This window comes from Solanum pennellii, chromosome 2 (genome assembly GCF_001406875.1).
Source record: "Solanum pennellii chromosome 2, SPENNV200".
NCBI classification, from domain to species: Eukaryota; Viridiplantae; Streptophyta; class Magnoliopsida; order Solanales; family Solanaceae; genus Solanum; species Solanum pennellii.
Window position 1 is genome coordinate 58,496,876 of NC_028638.1, and position 25,288 is coordinate 58,522,163.

Here is a 25,288-nt window from a genome sequence, read left to right on the forward strand (position 1 = left end):
TTTCATTATACTCCCTCAAGTTTGATAAAACTGACCACATACTGTTGAAATTGGACATTCTCAACTTGTTAATTCAGACCTCAGATTAATACACATTAACAAAATTAACCATTAGTTCAAGCTAACTTGCTGATTGACTACTTAATTTTGTTTCTATATTTGATTTTAACCTTCTTGGCCCTTTCAATGAATACAAGATTGAGAATTGAATTCAGAGATACAAGATACAAGATACAAGATGAAAGTTCATATAGTCAGTCAACCAATCAAACCATTAAGATTTGAATTTATGATATTCATTTTAATCGAATTGAAATTCAAATAGAGAGATGTGCGGAAAATGAAAGTAGAAGGTAGATAAGAGAAAAATGGTTAGTTTTTGTTGTTCATTTCATTTAATAGAAATAAAGAAGGGAAAATTAGGTGAAATGGCAAACTATAATAAGTAATTAATTAATAAGGTATAGTTTAATTTATTACTAAGCGATTATATTTACATCTTTTTGCCATAATTATTGGGACCCACCATCTATTTATATATCAATAAAGGACTTATTTATGATTTTTCTATATATAATTTTATACAAAAATAATTTTATCTCTCCACTCTATTTTGAATTTAAAAGAAGATTTCACGTTCTCCATTTTGTCTTGCTCTTAATTTTCGCATGTAATCGCAAAATCAACCCACAAAGCTATTTTAAAAAAAAAAAAATTCATCAACAATTGTATATGTATTGTACTTGTTAGTTTTTCATATATATTTTTTTTAAAAAAAATCTTTTTTTCTTATCAAATTATAAATTCTTCAACATCAGAATGGAAGATTCATCTCCATCCATAAGAATTACTTGCTTGAATATTGTTTATGTAGTTGTTTGTACGTCGAATTATTAATATAAAANATAATAATATAAATTCTGATACATTAATCTGATGCTCGAGATACATTAGTTGTTAAGTAAGATATATTACATTTTATATATGATATGTTTTATATATGATACACTAATATGATGCACGAAATACATTAATCTAATGTGCTGATACATTATTTTGATGTGCGAAAATGAGGAATTTCGGGGATTTGTAAAACTAATAGGGAAAGATGGTAATAAGAGAACTTAAAGATAGAATTTTTGTCATTTTTCCATATTTCTATCCTTGAAATTTAATATCTTTTAACTAAAAAAAATATTTATTTTAAAATAAAAAATATATCATAATTTCTCTAAATTTCTGACCAAATTCTGATTAAATTTTTTGATCATTTAACATTAGCGGATTAATAAATTGGCTGCATTGTGTGCTCATTTATCAATAAATTAAAGATAAAATTATGTGAGATGACAAACTATATTAAGTAATTAATTAATAAGGGTATAGTTTAATTTATTTACTCCCAGTGATTATAGTTTCATTTTTTTGTCATAATTAATGGGACCCACCACTTATTTATATATCAGTAAAAGACTTATTTATGATTTTCTAATATAGTTTTATACAAAATTAAATCGCTCCTATCCCCATTACATTTCTTTCCCCTAAAATCACTCCTCCACTCTATTTGAATTTCAAATTTAGGAAGATTTCACATTCTCAGTTTCCATCTTGCTCTCAATTTTTGCACCTAATCGCCAAAATCAACCCATGAATCTATTTTTTTTTAAAAAAAATCCTTCATCAGCAATTGTATATGTATTATACTTCTTAGTTTTTCAATATTTTTTTTATAAATTGTTTTCATCAAATTACAAGTTCTTCAAAATCAGAATGGAAGATTCATCTCCATCCGTAAGAATTACTTGCTTGAATATTGTGTATATAGTTGTTTGTACATCGAATTATTATATATAAAACTGATCAAGGTATTTGTGTTGTTATATTCATATTTTAAGTTTTTTGTATATTCAACTAGTTATATATATATATAAGTAATTACTTTAAAAATTGATACAATCATTTGTTTTAAATCACAAAATTTTTGTATTTTACGTTATTATATACAAAACTGCTTGAGGGATTTGTGTATATACAAGTACTATATTATTTTTATTTATATATATACAAGTCATATTCATTTTATTTACATTCATATATAACTTTGTTTATACATATACAATTTTTTGTATATTTTTATACTGATTTTATTTACATTAGTATATAAACTTCTTTTATACGTATACAATGTTTTGTATATTCAACTAATTATATATGTATATAAGTAATTACTTTAAAAATTTGGTACAATTATTTGTGTAATAATTTATTTTAAATTACAATTTTTTTGTATTTTACGTTATTATATTCAAAACTGCTTGAGGAATTTGTGTATATACAAGTACTATATTCATATTTTTATTTTATACAGATACAATTACTTGTATATGTATATAATAATTACTTTACAATTTGGTACAAATTAAACAATTTATATTCAATTTATTTACATTCGTATATAAACTTTATATACATTAAAGAGTTTAGTTTCTCGAAAAAAAGTTTGTGTAGTCTTTCTGTAGCTATAAAATTCTTTTTTTGAAAAAATATTTGATTTTAAATGTTTAGCTTAAATCATGAGATTATGTAAATGTTTGTTACTGTATTTAGGGTTATTGTTACTGTTTTATGAAAAAGTAAAATATAGTATAAATTTAAAAAAAACATTTTATACAAATTAAAAATCAGATAATAAACTAATCTATACTCATAAAATATAATTGTGTAAACTGTACTCATGTAATATTATTTCATAAATTCAATTTGTCGTATATAAAATTTGGGTCGTACCTGGTGTTGTTGTACAAGGTAATCTCAGTGGTGCTCAATGGCCCAGTTATTTAATTTTTATAAGTAACCATTAATTCCCGTATTTGTCATACAACTTTTTGCCCGTGACCAACCAAGCAAGTCTATCTACATTAATAGCTTCTTCTTCTTCTTTTTTAAATAGTCAATAATCAAGCTCCTAGGGGGCTGCCAATTAAGAAAACTATTAATAGGTATAATATCTAAGTTGTTGTATTTTTTATCGTTTTATTTTGTTTTAAAATAAGTGATATTTTACGTTATGAAAAAAAAAATATAATGATGTTTTTTAGTTTTATTTTTATTTAAATAAAAAGAGTTACTCCTTTCATTTTAAAAAGAATAGCCTAGTTTGATCTAATACGGAGTTTAAGAAAATAAAAAAAAAAAAAATTTGTAGTTTTATACTGAAGTTTTGTTGAATGTTTTTTAATTTTGTGGCGTTAATTAAAATATTATCAAAAAAATAAAGAAATTATTTTTTTTTAAACTGACTAAAAACAAAAATATGTCTAAAGAAAGTACGTAATAAAAAACTTCGTAACTTTATCAAAGTGCAAGTGAGTAAAAATATAATTTACTTTTCTTAGGAAATATGTTCAAAGTTAAAAACACCAAGCGAAACTTTTATGAACTACCAAAGCCAAAAGGAAAAATGGAGCCCAGGGAAAAGCATATGTGGTGGTGTGAACTCCTCGTATATATGGAAAAGGCTTTAATACTAATTATAGTGTGAAAAAATTGCCACCATTTTGGTGGTACAATAGAAAAGAAAAAAAAAAGAAAGTATACTACAAGTCTACAACCATAGTATTAATAGTTGTTTTCAGCACTCAATTATCATTAGATTTTAATGTTACTTCTTATAATATATTAGAATTAGAATTATCAACTGTTGTTATCTTATCTCTCGGAATATATACTTATAAAAATAGTTTAAATATAATATAGTCATGTATAAGATCAAAAATAGTATTTTAATTAAATAAAGATTTTATATATATATTATGTCATGCATGCATGATAAGGAATGGAGTAGAATTTTATATAACTTGATGATTCACAAATTAAGGTCACATGAACTTCTCATCACAAAATAATAGTGAGTGCTACTCATATGAATTGGGGTGGGGGTCATAGATACAAGTGAGGGAGTATTAAGTGGGGAGAAATAGTAATTGATTGCTTTGTTTCTTTTTGGATTCATTGTTTTGTCATTGGACCCTTCTTCCTCAATTGTGTTGCCTCTTTCATTCACTTTTGGTATATGAATTGACAAAACAAGCATGATGATTTTGCAAATATGTTGAAAGGAATCAAACAACATTTCATTTAGATATTGTAGATGATTGAATGATGTTTTTATTTTTGATTTGCATATCATGATAGATTTCTAATAAAATTGCAATGATTCCACAAATTTAATGTAAAATATACACAAATTTTACTTTTATCTAGATTGTTCTTATAAATCGCCAATTAAAAAATCAATTGTAACTCACTGTTATCTTTATTTGGTTCATTATCAAATTATCTTTTTGTGAAAATTAAATAATGATCAATTGATTGACTAAACCTATTTTGATGCGTCGAAACTCAACACAAACTTTTGATCATTTGTCACCACTAATTATGTGTGTTAATTAGAGAATAAATTGGAGGGTTGGCTAAACCTATTTTGATGCGTCGAAATTCAACACAAACTTTTGATCATTTGTCACCACTAATTACGTGTGTTAATTAGAGAATAAATTGGAGGATTAGCCAACCTAAGAAAAAGGCATTGTGCAAACAATTTTTATACGTGTAATACTGGCAAAAGAGTTGAGGCGGCAAATCACAGCTACACTGGTCCTACTAATCATTGAGCTTTCTTGAATTTATTAGTCTTAATTTAATGAAAATTATAGTACCTTTCCTTTAGTACACCTAAATAAATGTATTTCATTAAGTCTCTAGAAAGATAACGTGCCAAAGTATTTTGAAAATCACCAAGAAAATAAATACTACTTGTACTGCCTATCACTGCATAGGGAATTTTGAGGACATTCTTAACAAACGGGACGTGTCATATTTTTAAGGTCCAATTTTATTATTATATCAAAAAATAATAGTAATGACTAATGACTATGTAAACGCCAAGGTTAGAGAGCCATTTGCAACTTTATCTACATTGTCTTTGTGAGAATTTTTTCATTTACACTTTGTTTAGATGGTTGTTAGCCATTGTATTATATTATTAGTTTAAATATAAATATTTATATTAACTATTATTTAAAATTGATGATATCGTATCGCGTGATTGTGATGTTGCCTTTTTTCCTATTTATTATTTAATAATCATATTTCATCTTTTATTTTACCTTTTCACAGTAGCTTTTGTTGTTTATCACTCAAATTATAGATACATTATGAAACAATATGTAACAATCATCCAAACAAATTAAAGAAGTAGGAGTCGTTGGTTGGAAACAAGTTACTCCATGTGATTAATCTTGAAATAAGTTATACTGAATATAAGTTATTTCACCAAATATATGAGAAAACTTATCTCATCGCTATAACAAAAATTGTAAGATAACTAATTCAAGGACTGCCTAATACCTCCAACCAAATTTTATCCTAAATTTATTAGACTTTGTACCTCACGGCTGAAACGTTTTGATTGATTGTTTTTTTCATTTAATTTTAGCAGAATTAGGTTTGTTTAAAGAAAATGGGATGCAGGGCTATACAAGGAGGAGGTTGATTTTTCATGTAGGGTTTTAATGATGATTGTAACTTTAGAAGCACAATATATAATTAGAAAGATTAATGAATAAGTGGGCCTAAAAGCAGCAAAATTTAAAGAACTTTTATTTAGTTAGTTAAAGATCATTAGGAGCTATGGAACAAGGGTTGCAAATGTGGGCCTGGGCTGTAAACATGAGTAAGAAAGAGGATAAATCACTCCCATATAACCATAACCAATTCTCAATAATTATAATTAAACTAATCAATATTATTTAAAATTACAACAAATAACAATATCTAACATCTTTTATAAATCAAAATTTTACTTTTAAAATGTATGGTAAAAAAAGAATAGAAATTAATTGGCTTCAAATTTTATGTGTCGCACGAATTGAGAAATGGATAGACTAGATGTATTTTCAATAACTTATAAATTTGTAAACAATAATTTAATAATGCACTTAGTTGAAATATAAGTTTTATATATCACTAAAAAAACACCAATCCCAGTCATCAATTTATTGTAAAACTAACAAATCTGACAAACTCATTAAACATCATTTTAATTAATTTGAAGTTTGCAGTTTAATCATCAATACATGACTAAACTACATATAAACATAGGCTGAAATTTCAGACGCACTTGTCTTAAAGTTTCTGCCAAAAAAATATTATTATATATCTCAAATTTCAATAATCAAATCTACTTTATATGCTCAAATTTAAAATATAAAATTTCATTTGTCATTAGAACAAATCTCAAATTCTCAATGCAAAAACAGAAAAAAGCAATATAAATATATATATATATATATATAAAATGAATATTACTTGAATCGAACTACCTAAATAGGAGAACCATACAAAGCAAGTACTTCCTCCGTCTCAATTTATATAATTTACTTTTTTTAGTTAATTTTAAAAAAGGACATATATCTATATTAAGTAATAATTTAATTATAAAATATTGATTTTATTTTTAATAAAATAATTTACGATCACTCAAATTTCTCTCATTTATTTTGAATCACAAAAATTTTAATTTTTTTTTTAATGTTAATATCGAATTAAACTACCTCACGAGAAATGAAACGGAGAAACTATTTCGTATCTAGGAAATTAAGAAGAGCCTCGTCGCATTCCATTATTAGACCGACGCGCCCATTTCTAGTTGGGTTTTGTTCGAAATCCGAATATTAGGCAGTCTGATTGGGTCCACATTTTACAAAATACTTCATCCATCCAATTTATTTGCAAATTGCAATATACTCGAGCTGGAAAAACAAATAGGAAAAATTATATTAAATAGTAGATTATTAATTTAAATTAAATATTATAATTATAATGTTATTTGATTTTAATCTGTAGCAAATACGTTATTATTATCTCTCTAGAGAAATCTCATTTGTCACTTTATCTCATCTCATTTTATACAATAAATTGTGTTTATTTTTGTATAATGCAAGAAAAAATTGTATATATAAATATATATCTCTTCGTCCAACATATTTATAATCATAGAATACAAACCTTTCTCTATCCAGTTTTCTTTACGTTTCTCTTTTTTTCACTTTATACAAACACAAATTATATAAAATATAATGTATAATTTGTATTTATATTAAGCGATACAACTGTTGTAACTCGATTCAATTGTATACGAAATTCAAATTTTATGCAGTTATATAAAGGCAAAGAATATATACATACAAACACAATTTACATAGATACAAACGTCCGATAACTAAGTTTTACACAAATCAAAGCTACATGCAAATTTTAACAAATCTAATATTTGTCATAGAACGTAAATAGCAAAACTTTAGCTATAAAGCGTTACAATAATTTTTATGTTTGATAAATCTAAAATTTACTCAAAATAAATTACTTTTATATTTTATTATGCCTAAATCTTATGCAAGAACACTATTATGAAAATATAAAGATCAATATTTTTTAGATTATTTCTTTATCTTTCTGTATTTATTTTTAATGAGAAAATTTTGCAGATTAAAAATGGAATAATAACGAATTACACATTTTACAATGTTAAAATGTGAGGTGTAAAATTCGATCTTCTTAAATTAATTAATTATTAAAAAAAAAGCGCAAAATAAAGCATGATGATATGTCAAAAGAAAAGTCATAAATTTTGCAGTATATGTAATTTACATGCTTAAACTTAAACTTCGTACCTCTTTTATTTTTGTTTCAACCGATAAATTTTATGATGGATCAAGTATATTATTTAATAGTTGTACGAGAAATTTTTTAATAGAAAAATAAATTTTGCAGGTTTCGTTTCTTTTCAATCTCTCTCTTTCTTTTTTCACTCTTCTATCCTATCTTTTATTTATCCCTCTCTTTAATACAAAGTATTTGATATTATTTTTTTAATTTGAATAGATTTCATAACATAAATTTAAAATAAATTAAAGCAAAAAAGAATATTATATTAAAGCACTACTCGAAGCCTTCGTAAACTCATTGTCGGTTTCTATCGTAGTGGAGGTTGCTGTGAGGAGATCCTTGTGCCAGTGAAGATTGCTTCCAATGATCGGGAAATAAAAAATACATTTAGCATTTCATTATTTCTTAAAATTAATATTAATTTTCCTTGCCTTTTTTATAGTTCATAATACTCATTTATCAAAAATAAATAGAGATAAATATATTGATATTAATTTAAATTTAAAGTTAAATAAATACACATAGTTAAAAAGTTAAACTAAGATATCTGCACTTAACCTCATAAAAATTAATTTTTTTAGTTTTAGAACAAACATAAATAGTTATTTAAATTACATTAATCAATTTTTATTTTTTTTTCATTTTACTCTCTCTATCATTTTATTTGATTATTTTTTCTCAAAATTCAAGCTATAAAATGTATTTTTTCATATGCTAATATGATAAGAATTGCAACTTATAAAATTTTTGGTTGAATTGCAACTTAGTGAGAAGGATTATTTATGAGCAAATATTATAAGTTGTAGTTCTTCTGTTAATATAAAAAATAAAAAAATACTTTAAAATATTAATTAAATTTCACATTGTTTAATTTTAAGAATAACAAGATATCATATAAATTGACGGAAGAGTATGTATATATTTAAGTGTTTGTGAAAAAAGTCCGATTTTGAATTACAATTAGAAAGTACAAAAACTTATGTAATTATTTGTTAAAATTATTAATGCTCTTTCTATTATATTTTCTTGTGATATTTGATGAATTTAAGTATATATGAGATATTGAAAGAGAAAAAAAAACTTATACCCCTTTTATTTTTCGTATTAGTTGGTATTTATTTTTTCTTTCCCAAATTTTTTATGAAATCATAAATAAAAACGACACAATTTACTCCTTAAGAATTATTTTTGCAATTTTACAAATTTTGTTTATATTTTTATACATGAAAATGAAAATATAATTTAATTTATTAATTGACAAATAATTTTTAATAATTATTTGCAGTAGTAATGTAAATAATCAATACATGAAAGAAAAATGATATGAAATGTTAAAAGTGTGATGATTAGACTAAATTTCACATTTTTTTATAAATAAAATTATTTTTTAAAAATTGAAAAAGAGATGTTAAAAATCGAAAATTTCAATCAAAAAAGAAAATTTAAAAGGAAAAAAGAGAAATGGATGTGACCCATTTTTCTAAAAATGAGACCCAAAAATTCACTTAGCAAATTCTTAAAAGGGACTATGTAACTTGTGTCTGCCATATCCATTATAAATTTTTTCCTCTACATCTTAAAGATAAAAAAATTTACTTAAATTTTTATGAAACTTTATTCTAGGTGGACATATCTTCTTTCATCATTTCTCTACCTAAAAGTATCTCATAATTTTAGTAACACAATTAACTGAATATTTCAATTTTTTATTTTCTTGGGGGGATTTAATTTTTCACCTAATTTTTCACCAGTAATTAAAAAAAAATACTACAGAAAATTTAGAGCAGAAAAATCATAGTCCATTAATCTCAAAATAGTCGTCAATTTTTTTTTGAGTCAAATAATAAAACATTAACCAACACTCCAAGAGATTTTTCCATCCTACTATTTTATGAAAAAAACTCGAAGTATTTTTCATATAATTTTATAAATGTAATTTTTAATTTTAAAATATTAGCCAACCTGGGATACGTTGCGGCAAGGAATAGGAAGGTGCCTCTAGCAGATTGCCCTTTCTTTTCCTTTCCTGGGCTAGGTAACCATTAATGAATTAATTAAATCTATCCTAATAATATAGGTGCATTAATCTCACAATAATATGAAATTGAAAGTGTATTTCAATATATAAATTGTTTTAATAAGAATGAAATATAAATAAGAACTGATTATATTTTGAAAATACTGCGAAAAGTAATATAACGAACACATTACACGTGCCCCCAAAGTTAATTGCAGATGGACCCTCTCCATTGATCACCTCCTTCGAATTTTACCAAATTCCGAAATTTTATATCTAAAAGGGAAAGCTTAATTAGAGAATCAAAATGCCAGCCAACATTATTCATCTTCTTCAAGGAATAAGGGGAAAATATTTAATTTTTCTTTATAGGATATACTCGTGACATCAATAAAATTGCTTATTTTTGGAATACCAAATAATACAAAGTCGAGAAAAAAATTATCTAGACGTGATTTTAAACTGTTGAATTACATTACGTGGATTATTTAATAAAAGGACTATTCGACAATGATATTCTCCCAACTTATTGTTAAAAATGTCTATGAAATTTAATGACCATAAGATATAAATGTTTAATCTGCTGTCATTGTACTAATTCATTAAAAGTATATTTAAAGGGAACCAAACAATGGGGATTCCTAATTAATATTTGTGATGCATTTTGCTCCATTATTATAATATTTTGAGATATTTAATAATAATTGTTCAGTTTATAATATTAATAAATAATTTATTATATTATATTTATTTTACTATTATTACTAAGTACTATTTATTTTGAATATTTAGATAACTTATATTTTATAAGAGGGACTTAATAAAATTATTTATATCATTTATAGTTTATTATTAATTCCTGTGTCAAATAAATTGTGGGCATCAATATGTTATAGGTTTATTACAATTAGGGTAAAGTTTAAAGTCTCTTCCTTCACAACACCACCTATAGCTAGTTATCTAAGTACTTATTAATTTTGTAACCTATACTAGGGTTTTAATTAGAGTTACTTTATATTCTTTCTAGTCGTTGATAGTTGATAAACTTTTTAAATTATTTTTTTAATGACACGGCCTAAATATTACTTTTTAATATTATCTATTATACCCAAAATATTAAATTAGAAAATATAATAATGACTTAAATGTTACTTTCTAATATTACATATTATACCCAAAATATTAAATTATAAAATATAAATGATAAATAAGCTCAGCAAATCAAGGTTAAATATGAAAAAAAAGGCCAATTTTTTTTTTATTATTCACTTATTTTAAATTATATATATAAAAAACTTTATAAATTTCTTAATATAGAGTAGGAGGAGTATATTATTCCTTATATGTTAAAATAAGTACATCTATATTATCTTAGTTCAAGTATGAATTTTAAGATAAATTTTTAAAAATAAAATTAATTAAATAGTTAGATTCGAACTCAGGTCTCATAGGTGATTCCTAGCTATAGTTTGTACTAGGAACACAATGATAAATTTGTGCTCTTGATGAGTGTACGGATAATTATATCATATTTATATCAGTTTTTCGAGAAAGGTACACATGCCCCCCAATGTGAAGAACGGGTTCGCTTCTGAGTGTGACGTTAGTAAAAAAAAATTATCTTTAAATAAATGTTAGTAATATCTTTCAATAATAATCTTTATACTCCATATTTTCATTTATGTTCAATTTTCAAGAAGTATTTATTAAATAAAAGTAGATCCATAAATTAAATATTGATATGATTTTTGTTAAAACGATAAAATATGTTTTAGAAAAACGTCATCTTTTGTGCTGTTGAAAGCTTGTTTGACAAATCTTCCAAGAAAAAAATAAATCGCTTATTTCAAAAAAAAAGTTACTACGGACTACTTATTTTAGAAGTTGAATGTATTTGATAGAGTTTTCTTTTATGAATGGATGCAAGCGTTTTCAGATACGTAGTTAATAGTTTCAAACTTTGAAATAAAAGCTGAAAAAAGATATCCAAAAAATAAGTGGTCTTGATTTTAAGACAAGCATGTTCATATTTACCAAATTAATTAGCACCTTTGTTAAATTAAGAATTTGTTTGGATTGACCTTAAATTTTGTCAAAGTTATTTTTAAGTTAATTTTTATTTTTTTTAAAGTGTTAAGTAAAATTAAAAATAACTTCCAAAAATTTCAAATAACTGAAAATATTTAAAAATAAAAAATAGATCTCTCCTATTTTTCATTATTTGATAATTATTTACATTTAACTTGTTCTTTTAGTTAAAAACTATATATTTTTAAAGCTTTTCCAGGCTGGCACTAAATGATGAATTACTACATACAAACTATAATATTCAGTTTCATCACTTCTGAATCGGGAAATTATCGGTGAATAATAAATTGAAATAAACTTATATTTGATGTTTGTGTTAAAAAATATAATATTTAAGTTTAACTTAGTATCAAAAGCTAGCTCGTGATAATTTTTTTTCGATCTCCATATAAAAATACTAAGGGACTATTTGGCCATAGATTTTTCAAATAATTTTTGGGAAAAAAATTGATAAATAATATTTGTTCATACCATTTGTTATTATTTGACAATTATTTCAAATTCTCATATACTAGTTTTTTTTTAGAATTTGGGTCAAATATCATTATTTGAAATTTTTTTAAAATTAAATTTTTATTTCAAATTTTTATCTTTTACAAAAACACCCTCTATAGTAGTTGATTGCGTTGTATTACACAATTTTTAAGTGAACACCAAAATAATAATATTCTATCTTTAGTGAATATTAAATAATGATATGATTGTTGATGAAAATGATGAAAAATTAGCTCAAGGTAACAAAGTCTACTTCACTGTGTATGGAATAATGCTTGTTGCACTCATTCCAAATTACCATATTGCACTAGTGTCATGGACACTATTTGTATTGTTGTAATGAACATCCAATTAACTTATAAACAAACCTATGGTTAGTTTTGATAGTTTTTAAAACTTATGAATATAAATTTTTTTTTCTAAAAAGCTGAAATATATTTCCTAAATCTTATAATTAAACACATGGTAAAATTTCAATTAAATTTTCACTCAAATAATATTTATCAAAAATATTTAAAAAATTATCACCAAATGCTAGCTAAATTTTCATTGTTGTACCGATGTGTGAGATATGTGAACAGAAATAATAGAGAAATAGCGGCAGAAAGTGGCGTTACGAGGATCCGTAAAGTCGGTGTAGAGAAAAAAGATCAAGAATTGTAGTGCACGCGCGGAAGAAGTGGGAGTGGTGATTATTATTAGAGCAAAATGAGGAAATGGGTTGGCCCACTCCGGTACTCTTGGATTAGACATTTCTGGAAAGTTTTGCCTTTTATTGCTATTATTCCAATTTCCTTTTCTGAAACCAAACCTCTTCTCTCTTCTGTTGTGGACCTGACTCATTCACAATTATTATTTTTTTATATTCCAAATATACCCCTTATTTCCTATCCCCATTTGTTTCCTAAATAGTAAAAACAAAAAAACACTGAATTCTGGTTGTAATAGAAAATGACTAATCCAAGAGTGTAGTTGGATAGTCCCATCGCATTTCGCCATGTTTCATTATCTAATTCGATATTATCAAATTGTATTTATAATAAAATTAATTGGAGTAGTTTTTATAAAAAAAAAAAAATGTTTGAACTTATATTTTTTTAATTACAATTTAACTATAAATTATAATTTTTACACATTAACATATATCATAAATATTAGTTAATAAATTTATCTTAAAAAAAAAAGAAAATAATGACACTTAATATTAGACGGATATTGTAATATTTAAAAAGAAATTTACATGTGACAATTGTGTAAATAAAAGGAAATGTAAGAGAGAGAATAAAGAGGAGTTGTCTAACGTGGGATAGGATGAAGGAAAAGGAAATGACAATTAGCGTAACCTAATAAAGGTAATGGAGTAGTAACTCATCCATTCACTCTATTTCCATTACTAGATATTTTGTAATAAAATAATAATATTCAACAGACACAAAGAAGAAACAATGAATGGTTGGAGAGAAAATGCTTTTCGATTTGGTTAACGTCGGAAAGTTGCCTAAGAAAGAGACATTTCTTTTTTGTACCACATACTCCTCATCGATTTTAATTTATTTGTCTTAATTTTTTTAAAAAAATAAAATTTTTTTTATTGTAATATTTTACTTATTATATTTAAATAATAAAATAGATTTTTTTAAAAAATAAAATTAAATTAAGATGAAGGGAGAGTATTAGTTTTATCTTTTATTTTTTCCTTTGAAATGAAAAAGGCAACATAATATGATGAGATATAGCTAGATTTTGAGAACAGTAAAGTTACTGCTGCCACACAGTTCTCCTTTCATAAAAGCGTGTAATGAGATTGGTTAAAAACGCTAGACTACTGCACTGCAAGTAGGAAAAAAAATAAGTGAATAAAACGAGTTAACATACAAAAGCAAAAGTATATTAATGAATGATTGAACAAGAGTAAAAAGCCAAGTTACTAGGGACAAAGAATAAAGAAAGGTTAGTGCTTAATATTTATATCGATTTAATAATATATCAGTATAGTCTAACAAAATATAACCAAACATGTTAATTTAATTGAAATAATATGAGGTAATTTTTCTATGTAAATATAACTTAAGGTAATATGGGTGATTATAGGTAATATTCTAAAAGTGGGCTAGTCCAAAGGTACAAAATCAAGTGAAATACTACAACTAGTTAATAGTGGGAAACATATATCTATCATATCTAACCCGATCTCTCTCCACTAACCTTTTTTATTTTTCTCCATCTTCCAACAACTTTATTAACCTCTCTATAAGTCGTAGGTTTCATGTTCTATCAGCATACTCAAAACACACAATACTTTTTTATTTTATCATTATATATATGTATTCAACTCCACGCATCTATTTTAGACAGACAGAGAGAAAGAAAAGAATAGAGATAGAGAGAGAAAATAGAGGAGAATATTTAAAAGTCTAGGAAACTCAAAACAAGTCCTTTTGTAGCAATAGCCAAAAAATTCAACTGTTTTCTGTTTATGTAATTTGGATTGGGTATTTTTTGTAGAGAGAAAAATGTGGGATCTAAATGAATCAGAAGAAGGTTGTTCTTCACCGATAGAGTTTGAAGGCGATGATGAGAAAGGTAAACGGGTCGGATCCGTTTCGAATTCAAGTTCATCAGCTGTAGCTGTTGATGATATTTCTGAAGAGGAATTAGATGGAGAAAGAGGGAAGAAAAAGAGAGGTAAAATTTTCGGCTTCTCTATGGTGGGTCTGGGTAACGGCGATGAAGAACAGCCGGTGACCCGACAGTTTTTCCCGGTTGATGAGTCGGAAATGGGTGGTGTTGCTGCTGAATATGGATCCCCGAATTTTCCCAGAGCTCACTGGGTTGGAGTTAAATTTTACCAAACGGAGACACTTGGCAACACGGGATTGGCTAGGCCTGTAGATATGGTTCAGCAGCAACAGCAGCCTATTAAGAAGAGCCGCCGTGGACCAAGGTCTAGAAGCTCACAGTACCGTGGGGTTACCTTCTACCGGAGAACTGGCCGGTGGGAATCTCATATATGGTGAGCCATTTTACCCAAAATTATTATTTCTCTTCACCTTCGAGTTTTGGACTTTATTTTTTTTTTAGTAATTTGCTTTAATAATCTTACAGGGATTGTGGAAAACAAGTCTATCTAGGTATTTAATTTTCAATTAAGCTATTTATCATTAATATTATTGTATATAGAAAATTAATTTGGTCTTTATTTAACGGAATCTCTCCTTTATAGGTGGATTTGATACTGCTCATGCAGCAGCTCGGTGAGCTTCTGCTGCTTAGTCACCTTTTTAATTTTTTCGTTAAATTCGAACTCATAATTTTAAAATTGAAATTTATTTTTTTTGAAATAAAATATACAGGGCATACGATAGGGCAGCCATAAAATTCCGGGGAGTAGAAGCCGACATAAACTTTAGCTTAGAAGATTATGAGTCCGATTTAAAACAGGTAATACCATGATCAGATCAGTGTGACTGATTAGGAAAAAGTTTGTGTTTTTCGATTTGATTTTATTTCTCTGTACCTGTCTAGTTGGAGTACTTTTGTTCTAACACTCGTCTTATCGTGAACAGTATTTTTCACCATCAAATTGAAAAATTAAATTCTTTTTTAATGTATGATACAGATGACAAGTTTAACAAAGGAAGAATTTGTGCATGTGCTTCGAAGACAAAGTACTGGTTTTCCGAGGGGAAGCTCCAAGTATAGAGGGGTGACTTTGCACAAATGTGGTAGATGGGAAGCTAGAATGGGACAGTTCTTAGGCAAAAAGTAAAAAGAATATATTTATATTTATATATATAAAAAAATTCATATCCTCATATTATTATTCTTCTGAATGGTGAAATCCATTTACTAAGGAATAATACTTTAGATGTCAATTAGTAACTTTTGTTCTTTCTTTGAATAGGTACGTTTATTTGGGACTCTTTGATACTGAGATTGAAGCTGCCAGGTGTGTGGTTGGCCGAATTTATTCTTCCTACTCAACCTCAATTACTTTTGAATTACTGAATATTTAACGTAGTTTATTTATGTTTTGGTTAATACAGAGCTTATGATAAAGCTGCCATCAAGTGTAACGGGAAGGATGCAGTTACAAATTTTGATCCAAGCATTTATGAGAATGAACTAAACTCAATTGGTAAATTGTACTATCCTGCTTTTATTTTGATGTGATTATTCAAACAGAAGATTCATTAATGTGATCTCCCAGAATCTACCGATAACGTGGCTGATCATAATCTGGATTTAAGTTTGGGTGGTTCAAGCTCAAAGCAAGGAAGTCGAGAATTGGGGGATAATAGAGGTCAAAATTCTTCATCAATAATGCAATTGGATATCGATTGGCAGCGCCATGGTTTAAGGCCTGAGGTATATTTACACGATCAATAGCTATATCTTGTTTTCGTTGTGAAATTCAATTTTTACCTCTTATGCAACATGTTTTAATTTCCAGAAGCAATCTGCCTTAATCGATGCTCGAAGAAGAGAAAACAGGTACAATGAAACAGAAACGTTGCAACTTTTAAGCCAGACGCACTTGCATTCTCCAGCCTCCTTGAAGCATAATAATAATAATAATAGTCAAGTGCAACGGTTTGGCCAATTTATGAGACCTGGTGATCAATCCCATATGATTCAAATGTTTCCACAGCAGTTCGGCTCATCAAATTATCAAGTGAATATCCTTTTTAATAATATACTCTTTTTTTTTTCTTTTCAAATCTTGGTAGTTCTTTTTTTTTAAAAAATATTGTGGCATGTTACAGATTCAATTTCCAAGTGGCAGCAATGGTGGAAGAATTGGAGCTACAAATGTAAGAGATTTATCGCTTGCGGCGACGAGTAATGGTTCTTCACAATGGCAATCCAATTTTCCTCCTCAGATATTTGTAGCTGCTGCAGCATCATCAGGATTCCCTCAGCAGATAGTAAGACCTCAGAATTGGTCCTCAGAAAATGGTTTCCATCATTCACTCATGAGACCTTCTTGACCATCATCACTCATTTAATAACTTGCCATATTTCTATTTGTGTTTTTTTTTAAGATAATGTGTAGATTAAAGGGTTGATATTCTTAATACTCCATATATATTACCTAAGGCTCTTGGTTTGAAATTAGAAAAAAAAAAAAGGATAGACAAAAAGTTTTGGAAAATATGTCTCCTCGTTAATTTGTCCAATACTAACTGATCGGCAAGCTTTTCAACTAGACTTGTATTAGTTTATTCTGACTATGAACTGCCAATTTGGCCCATTCTCTCTCATTGTAACTTGTATACATTTGGGCACTAGCTTCTCATGTAGTATTTGAAATACTATAATTTATTGTTCCTTTGTTTTTGTTTTTCTTGTAACAAAAGTCCAACTACTATGTCTACTAATATGAAATTTTTAACTTTTTAAAGTAGTGTTTGTACATGCGCAAGTCTTACAAATCAAATAATGGAAGATTAGATCTTTAAAATTAGATCAAAATTAATGATCAAACAAACACTAATAATAAAAATATATTTGAAAATCTATAGGCAAACGTTATCTCAATGTACTTAAAACACACCTTCAAAATCAAAAGTAAAATTGAAAATGAAATCAATCTTTTATAGGCAAATTTGGAAAAAAGTGAGAATGCATGTGGATGGGGTAAATAAAGTCTAGGACAAGTAGGAGACAAGTCATCTAATATATTAGGTAGTGCACATAAGAAGCACGAGTCAATGTTCTCTTTTTTGTTAAAATACTGTTGAAATATCAGAGTGAAAAGAAAAGAGGGAAAGTAAATATATGTACAAAATGGGATTGTTTTGTTTTGTAGGAAAGTGATGAATTGTCATAGTCATTGCTTGTCCTTTGAATCACTTCTCTTGACTATTTACATATGTCAGATCAATGCCTAATTATGATGATAAGGACTTAACAAAACCTATTTAATTGCTAAACCTTCTATTTCTATACATAGATAGATGTTACTCTTATTCAAGTTCCATCTAACACAACATTTTGATTCATTATGCATTGAATTTTCCTAAATGTTCCATTCATCAAATTCAACTTTTCTTATTCAATTATGGTGAACAACCTATTTCGAGTTATTTCAATAATTCATTCCTCACACGTATTTTTAGAATTTTGAACATCGACATATCTAGAGTGTTCTTATCTACGAAACTTGAAGAGGTATGATTGATGTATTTACCGTCTCATTCTTATTTTGTATAAGTATGTAATAGTGGTTCAATTATATATATGGCAAAAAATGAAAGTAAATTATTTTTTCAATAAGTACCTTTTATTTTTATTTCATATGAAAGATTATTTTCATTTGATTTATCCGATATTATATATTATTTTTGACATTTATCTTTATTTATTTGACTTTTCAGACATGAGATTTTATTAGAACTTTTTTTGGAATAGGTATATCACTTGAAATTTTCTATAAAATTATTTTTAAAATCTAAAATTATCTTCAAGATCATTAAAAATATCAACGGCCAAACCTAAGGGTCAAAGTGTATTTTCTAGATTTAGTCGTTTCTACAGCTAGTTTCTATAATTGTGTAACTTTGTCAGAGGATGGAGTACAAAAATAGAAATTATTTTTCAAAACATTATACAATAAACTTTTTTAAGTACGAGAATAAATTAACCAATCCACATGTGTAACCTTAATGTCCAACTTTCAATTCGATATATTTATACTAAGGTCATATGTAAAATTTCTAAAATAATAGGAACTGATTGCATCATCTAGGCCGTCATACTTTGTTTTAATAATATTACCTTCTATTTTTGTCCACTCTCTGTTATTAAATTATTTTTATACTCTAATAAACAAATTACAATAATAATGCAGTACAACACATACAAGATTTTGTACTAACATTTACTTTATAATTGAGAGAGACATAAAGAAAGGATAGTGGAGACAAGAATAATTATAATAAAAATCTTTTCTCATTCTCTCTTTTTTAATTGAAAAAACAAACAATTATTTATATTTTAAATTCTTTTTCAAAATATAAAATAAAAAATACCCCTCTTGATTTGATTTTGACCACACAAACTGAATTTTATATTTGGTCTGGCCAACAAACTGATATAGACTTCAAAGTTGGCTGTCCAAAATAAAATAGAGTTGAATTACATTACTTGCATTTTTTAATTAGGTGGGGACTCAGCTGACCCTCTCAATTTATATTATCGGATTCGGAGAATTAAATAAGAAAATATTTCTTTGCTATTTATTCATAATCTTTTGAATTATTAATTTTTTGAAATAATTTCTAAATATATAATTAAAACAATAAAGTTTAACTTTTGAAATTTAAAATATTTCATATAAATTGAAATATAAGGAATTAAGAACATAATTATCTGATACCTATTATTGATAAAAGTTAATAGATAGTATCTTATGAAATTAGTTAAACTAAGCATAATAAGTTCAATTGATTGTCGATAATTTCAATCGTCTATCCAAAAGCAAATTCTAAATTTATAAGTTTCAAATCTTGACGGTGAATTTTAGGTGGTCCAAAAATGTGTGGCAGACGATAATTGAGAAAGTGGAAGGAGTGTTTTAATTTAGGAAAGAATAGTAGTAGTACTATGTAAAAGGGTAAAATACAAATAAAATAAAAGACAGAAGAAGAATAGGTGCAGCACATGACTTTGTTAGATTCTTTGCTTTGTATAGGATCCACGAAACACTGTAAATATCCTCACAGAAATTGGATTCATTTCATTCATTCATTCACGTTTTGTCCTTATACATACACAGCTGTACGAACAACCTCTTCACTAATTTCAAATTACTTTTACTGCCACATTTACTTGCCAGATTAGGTAATTATGAGTAGTAATTAATCAAACAAATCACTAGATAAGTTGTTTCTATATATCCATGTGACGTGAGAGGGAGTAAGTACTGACCAATAAAGCAAATGGAGTTGGTGAAAAATAAATACTGTCTTACTTATTACAAGGTTAAAAAGGCACAAACAATCAGATCGATGATCCAAGGTTACATGATCATTCGAGTTGGACGTTCGGTTCTTCGTTTTTTTTTATTTTAAAAAAGTGTGTATTATATCACAAATCGAATTAATTCGATTTGATTTGTTTGATTTTTTCTACTTCGATTTAATTTAATTTGATATATTTGAATTGATTTTTTGGTGCAAATGAAAAAATGAAATGAGAGCAGAATCAAAGTATAAGATATATACTTAAAAAATTTAAAACTATGTTAAGAAATGATATTTTGTGCTAACTAAAAGACTATATTCGTCGTTATCAAGGACGTCGCATCTTCAACTATTTTTTAGTTAAAAATTAGAATGAAAATGAGTTCCTTTACATAATGTATATTGATAAAAGGGAAACGGCTCAAATGTTCCATTGAACTTTTAGAAAAGGGTTAGACTCATTTATGTCATTACCGTTAAAGTAAATGTTCATTCATGTCATTATTTTTTAAAAGTGGTTTTGCAAAACCATTTTTTACACGTGACTAATAATAATTTGTCTGCGCTATCAATTTTTTAATTAAAAAATCAAAAAAAATTTAATATAATTGTTATTCAAAATTTTGATTTTTTTTATTTAAATAATTGATGACGTGACCAATTATACTTCGATCACGTCATTAATTTATTTAATAAAAAAATCAAAAAAAATTAATTCAATTCTTTTTCATAATTAGGATTTTTTTAATTAAAAAATTGATTACTTGACCGAAATATAATTGGTCACGTGTCAAAAATGGTTTTGCAAAACCATTATTAAAAAATAATGGCATGAATGAGGTTTCTCTTAAATGGTAATGGCATATGAGCCAAACTATTAAAAAATGGCATAAATGAGCCTTTCTGAAAGTTCGATGACGTATTTGAGTCTTTTCCCTTGATAAAATATGTTTGGGTTCCTCTTGCGAATTAATATTTGAAGTTAACTATTGAATTGTACATTTGTTTCTACTTTGATTTGTTTAAGAATGATTTAATTGTTGATTAACGTTTTATTTTTAGTTAAGGGAATGCCCATGTGTGTGTATATATGTATTTTTATTTTTAAAAAATGTAATATTTAAAAACAAAAGTTCGGTCTTCGGTGCACCGAAGTTCCTAAAATCTTACACATACACCGAATCGAAAAACCAAATTTTTGAGTAAATAACACCAATACCAAATCAAAAGCTCGGTTCAATTTATCAATTTTTATACCCACCCTTACTCTCAAGCAGTGACGAAGCACAACATTTCGTTAGAGGTATTTAATTTTAAACTATATGTATTAAAAGATAACTATTGATCCATATATTTTGTATAATCTTTTGATAAAAAGTGTCCAATAACCACCTTAGACAATAATGTGGTCACTCCTCCACCCCCATGTCCATGTTGAGTCCTAATGACCGTATTAAGTTAATCATTAGAGTTTTTCAAATGAAAAATATTTTAATGAGATAAATAAAATGCTACTGTCACAGTTGCATCATGGATTATTTTTAAATTATTTGAAAAAATATAAAGTAGTTAATAACCTCACTAAATGAAAAACAAGGATAAAAATAGCCCTCAATAATTCTTTTAGACTTGGAAAAAGGATAAAAAATGCTCTTCAATTTATGTTTATTGTTTGACTTTTCTCTCGCCGTTTAAATAAAGTTAGATTATTCCTTTCGGTACTAGTTTCACCAAAATTACCGCTCATTAGACGAAATCTCAAAACTAACCCAATTAGCCAATCTTTTTTTATAAAAAAGTTCTATTCCCTATTTTTGACCCCATAACCCAACCCAATCCGGTACCCCAATGCCCCTATTTCTAACTTTCTACTCTTTAATTTGCTGATATTAATATTTATTTATTATTAGTATATTTTTTTTGAATATATTTTTCTTTCATAATCAAAAACCTTCTATGGAAAAAAAAAAAAAAGATCTGTCGTACTAAAAACACCCTTATGAACTGCAAGCAGTCCAGTACTCTTTAGCCTATATAGTGGACAGAATAAAAAAGTTCTTATTTTATATTTCCTTTTATTAATATAAAAAAAGAAAATATCAAAGTGGAAACCTTTCAAAATGTCTAGTGTTTCACCGGTTGAACTGATTAACATTTCTTTCTTAATTTTACTTGAATATAATGTTCAGATTTCCGTTTCGTAAATAATTCATTTTGGATATTATCTTGTAATAATTATTTATAAGGAAAACAAAAAGAAGAGAAAATGGATGGTGACTCCTGTTTTTAGGTAAATCACAAATCACAAGCATCGCTGGCCACATTATTTAGTACTTAATTTCTTCATACATCACTTTCCTCATTCATTCATCATCTACCCAATACACTATTTCGATTATTTTTTATATCTCAATTTATATAATATAATTAAACATTAATATATAAATATAAAAGTATAAATTTTTGAACTTTTATGCTTAATAAGCGAGAGATTAAACATGATTAAAATATAAAACTGGGATAAAGGAGTATTATATTTTAGTTTTTTAAAAATATCACCTAAATAATAAAATTGAGACGGAAGAATATTATTTTTACATGGGATAATGAACAAGTACCCCCTCAGCCTATGCTTGGAATCTCAGAGACACACTTATACTATACTAAGGTCCTATTATCTCTCTAAACTTATTTTATTAATAACTTTTTATCCCTATTGGGCCTACGTGGCACTATCTATCTTGTGGGTCCAACAGTGATTGACTTTAGAAAATTACTTATAAAATAAGTTCAAAGGATAATAGGATATTATTATAATATAAATGTGTCTCTAAAATTTCGGACATAGATTGAGGAGGTACTTATGCATTTTTCCTTTTATCCTTTAGTTGTTTCCCATTATTTTCTCTACCATTCAAACATATATATAATTCCTCCTTGAGCTGTCACACAGACTTTCTTTTTTCTATGACCTTTGTAATTATGTGAAAAAAGGTGAATCGATGATGATTCCTTCCCCTCTGGGTAAGTTCCTTCTTTGGGTATATAGTTTTTGTTTCAATAGCGTGCTCCCCCTTACCATGGTCCAATTCCATTAATACTCTTAAATTGTAAAGACTGCTGAATTGATTTGATTGTATGGTAATATCTAGCGAAAAAATCAGTTTCATAATCCATTTTATTATAGATACCACTTACTTATCAATCTAGGAGAACATCGTAGTTATATGAAATTCTTATGCCTTCTTTTTCTTTTTTAATATTCAGATACCTTAAAATAATATTATAAGCGTAATTAAAAAGTTTATAAAATAGCTATATCTAACATATTGCGGATAATCTGAAACAAGAATCTAAGGTCATGGACTTGTAGCCCGAAACCATTCTAATAGAAGTTTAATATGCACTTTTAAGTTATTTTCTCTGTTTTAAAATAAATGATCAATTTTACCTTTTTAATCTGATTGTAAACAAAATGACTCATTTTCTAAAATTTTTTGGATAACATGTTTAAAGTAATATGATTAAAAAATATTTTGATATATTTGACACAACTTTAACTTATAACCAAAAAATTGAAAAATATTTTTATTTGCTTAAACATTGTATCACGTTAAACTAGATCATTTTAAAAAAAACGAAAGGAACACTAGTTTTTTATTTTGGAAAAATATTCACCGTCAGAGATTAACTCGACAGCAAATCTATGGGGGGAAAAAAAAGAAGACTTTTACAATAAGTGATTCAAAATAAATGATAGAAATTTATGATGTTGTAAAACATTTCAATAGGGATAAAATAAATATCTTAAAATTAACCGTTACTTAATATAAAAATGTGACATTATTTTTTAGACAAATTAAAAAAGAAAGTAAATCACGTACGAAGTTAACTATTTAAGCATTTTACTACTAATATATTGTCTCAATGGAAATGTTGTGAAAAAAATAAACTAAAAAACTATGTAGGAGTAATAAAAGAGTTTTATATAATAGCTAATTTATGTAGCCGACACACAATTATTAGTATCTTAGCATTGATATTTCATACTAGGCAGCTAACCCTTAGCCCAAATCTACTATGGTATAATATAATGAGGCAATTTGTAACCATGTTAGAATTAATAAAATTGTGCTCTTTAATTTTGTCATATTATAAATGCAAGAGTCATTGTATATAGGAAGGAATAGCTAGTTAATATAAATTGTCAAATTTGAATGCCTCCCTGAGTTGTCCTACCTATTACATTAATCAATTAAGTAACTCCTTACAAGTTAGAAGCCTATATGTTGTATATTAGCCACCAACTAGAGCCTAGAGTGGCCTAGCTACCTTAAATCCCAACTCTATTATTGCTTTTAATTATTTACTTTGTTCACTTCTAATTATTAGATTTTTTGTTGAGATAAATGTTAAAAACACATCTAAACTATACCTTTTTTTTGAGTTTCATACATAAACTATTGAAAGTTTGAGTTTCATACCTAAAGTAAATAGTTTAGGCATGAAACTCATACTTTCAATAGTTTAGGTATGAAACTCAAAAAAAGTAAATAGTTCAGGTGTGTTTTTGACATTTATCTCTTTTTTTTTCAAAAGTTAAATTAAATAACATTCACTCGATATTTAAATAAATAAATTAATATATTAAAAATTATACGAAAAATATTATGATTTTAAAATTTTTATATATTAATATAATAAAAAAAATATCGTAAAATATTGCTCATTATTTTAATAATTTAATTCTGAAAAAGAAACCAATGACATTAAAAGGTGAATGGAAGAAGCACTAACATAAACCTATGTATAGAAATAATATAATCCCTTTCAAATTGAATTATTATTTTTCAAAATAATTTGATTTAAACTTTCCATTTTATGTCGATCCTTTATAATTTACATAGTTGTATTTTGTTTCATGTTTAACACTACAAAAGTTGTTTCAAATATTTTTTGATAAATTATATATTTAACATGATATTTCATT

The 25,288-nt window shown here is 26.3% G+C and overlaps 1 protein-coding gene across 2 annotated transcripts; it reads left to right on the forward strand.

The window, feature by feature from the left end:
* The first annotated feature begins 14,540 nt into the window (after positions 1-14,540).
* Positions 14,541-17,675, forward strand: LOC107008779 (AP2-like ethylene-responsive transcription factor TOE3). Of its 2 annotated transcripts, none has more exons than XM_015207944.2 (10): positions 14,541-15,344; positions 15,437-15,462; positions 15,555-15,585; positions 15,685-15,772; positions 15,951-16,096; positions 16,236-16,280; positions 16,378-16,469; positions 16,542-16,699; positions 16,788-17,006; positions 17,098-17,675. In XM_015207944.2, the coding sequence occupies exons 1-10, from the start codon at positions 14,845-14,847 to the stop codon at positions 17,320-17,322; spliced, it is 1,530 nt and encodes a 509-aa protein (XP_015063430.1). In that variant the 5' UTR covers positions 14,541-14,844; the 3' UTR covers positions 17,323-17,675. The 2 variants fall into 2 exon arrangements, with proteins under 2 accessions (XP_015063430.1, XP_015063428.1); XM_015207942.2 differs by having other exon boundaries at positions 14,546-15,344; positions 16,785-17,006.
* The last annotated feature ends 7,613 nt before the right edge of the window (positions 17,676-25,288 follow it).

Bases quoted from the DNA above. Each gene is read 5' to 3' on its own strand.
- LOC107008779 (XM_015207942.2), top strand. From the start codon at position 14,845: ATGTGGGATCTAAATGAATCAGAAGAAGGTTGTTCTTCACCGATAGAG. The intron at 16,097-16,235 runs GTAAAAAGAATA...TTCTTTGAATAG, and splicing joins GGACAGTTCTTAGGCAAAAA to GTACGTTTATTTGGGACTCT. The intron at 16,700-16,784 runs GTATATTTACAC...TTTAATTTCCAG, and splicing joins GCCATGGTTTAAGGCCTGAG to AAGCAATCTGCCTTAATCGA.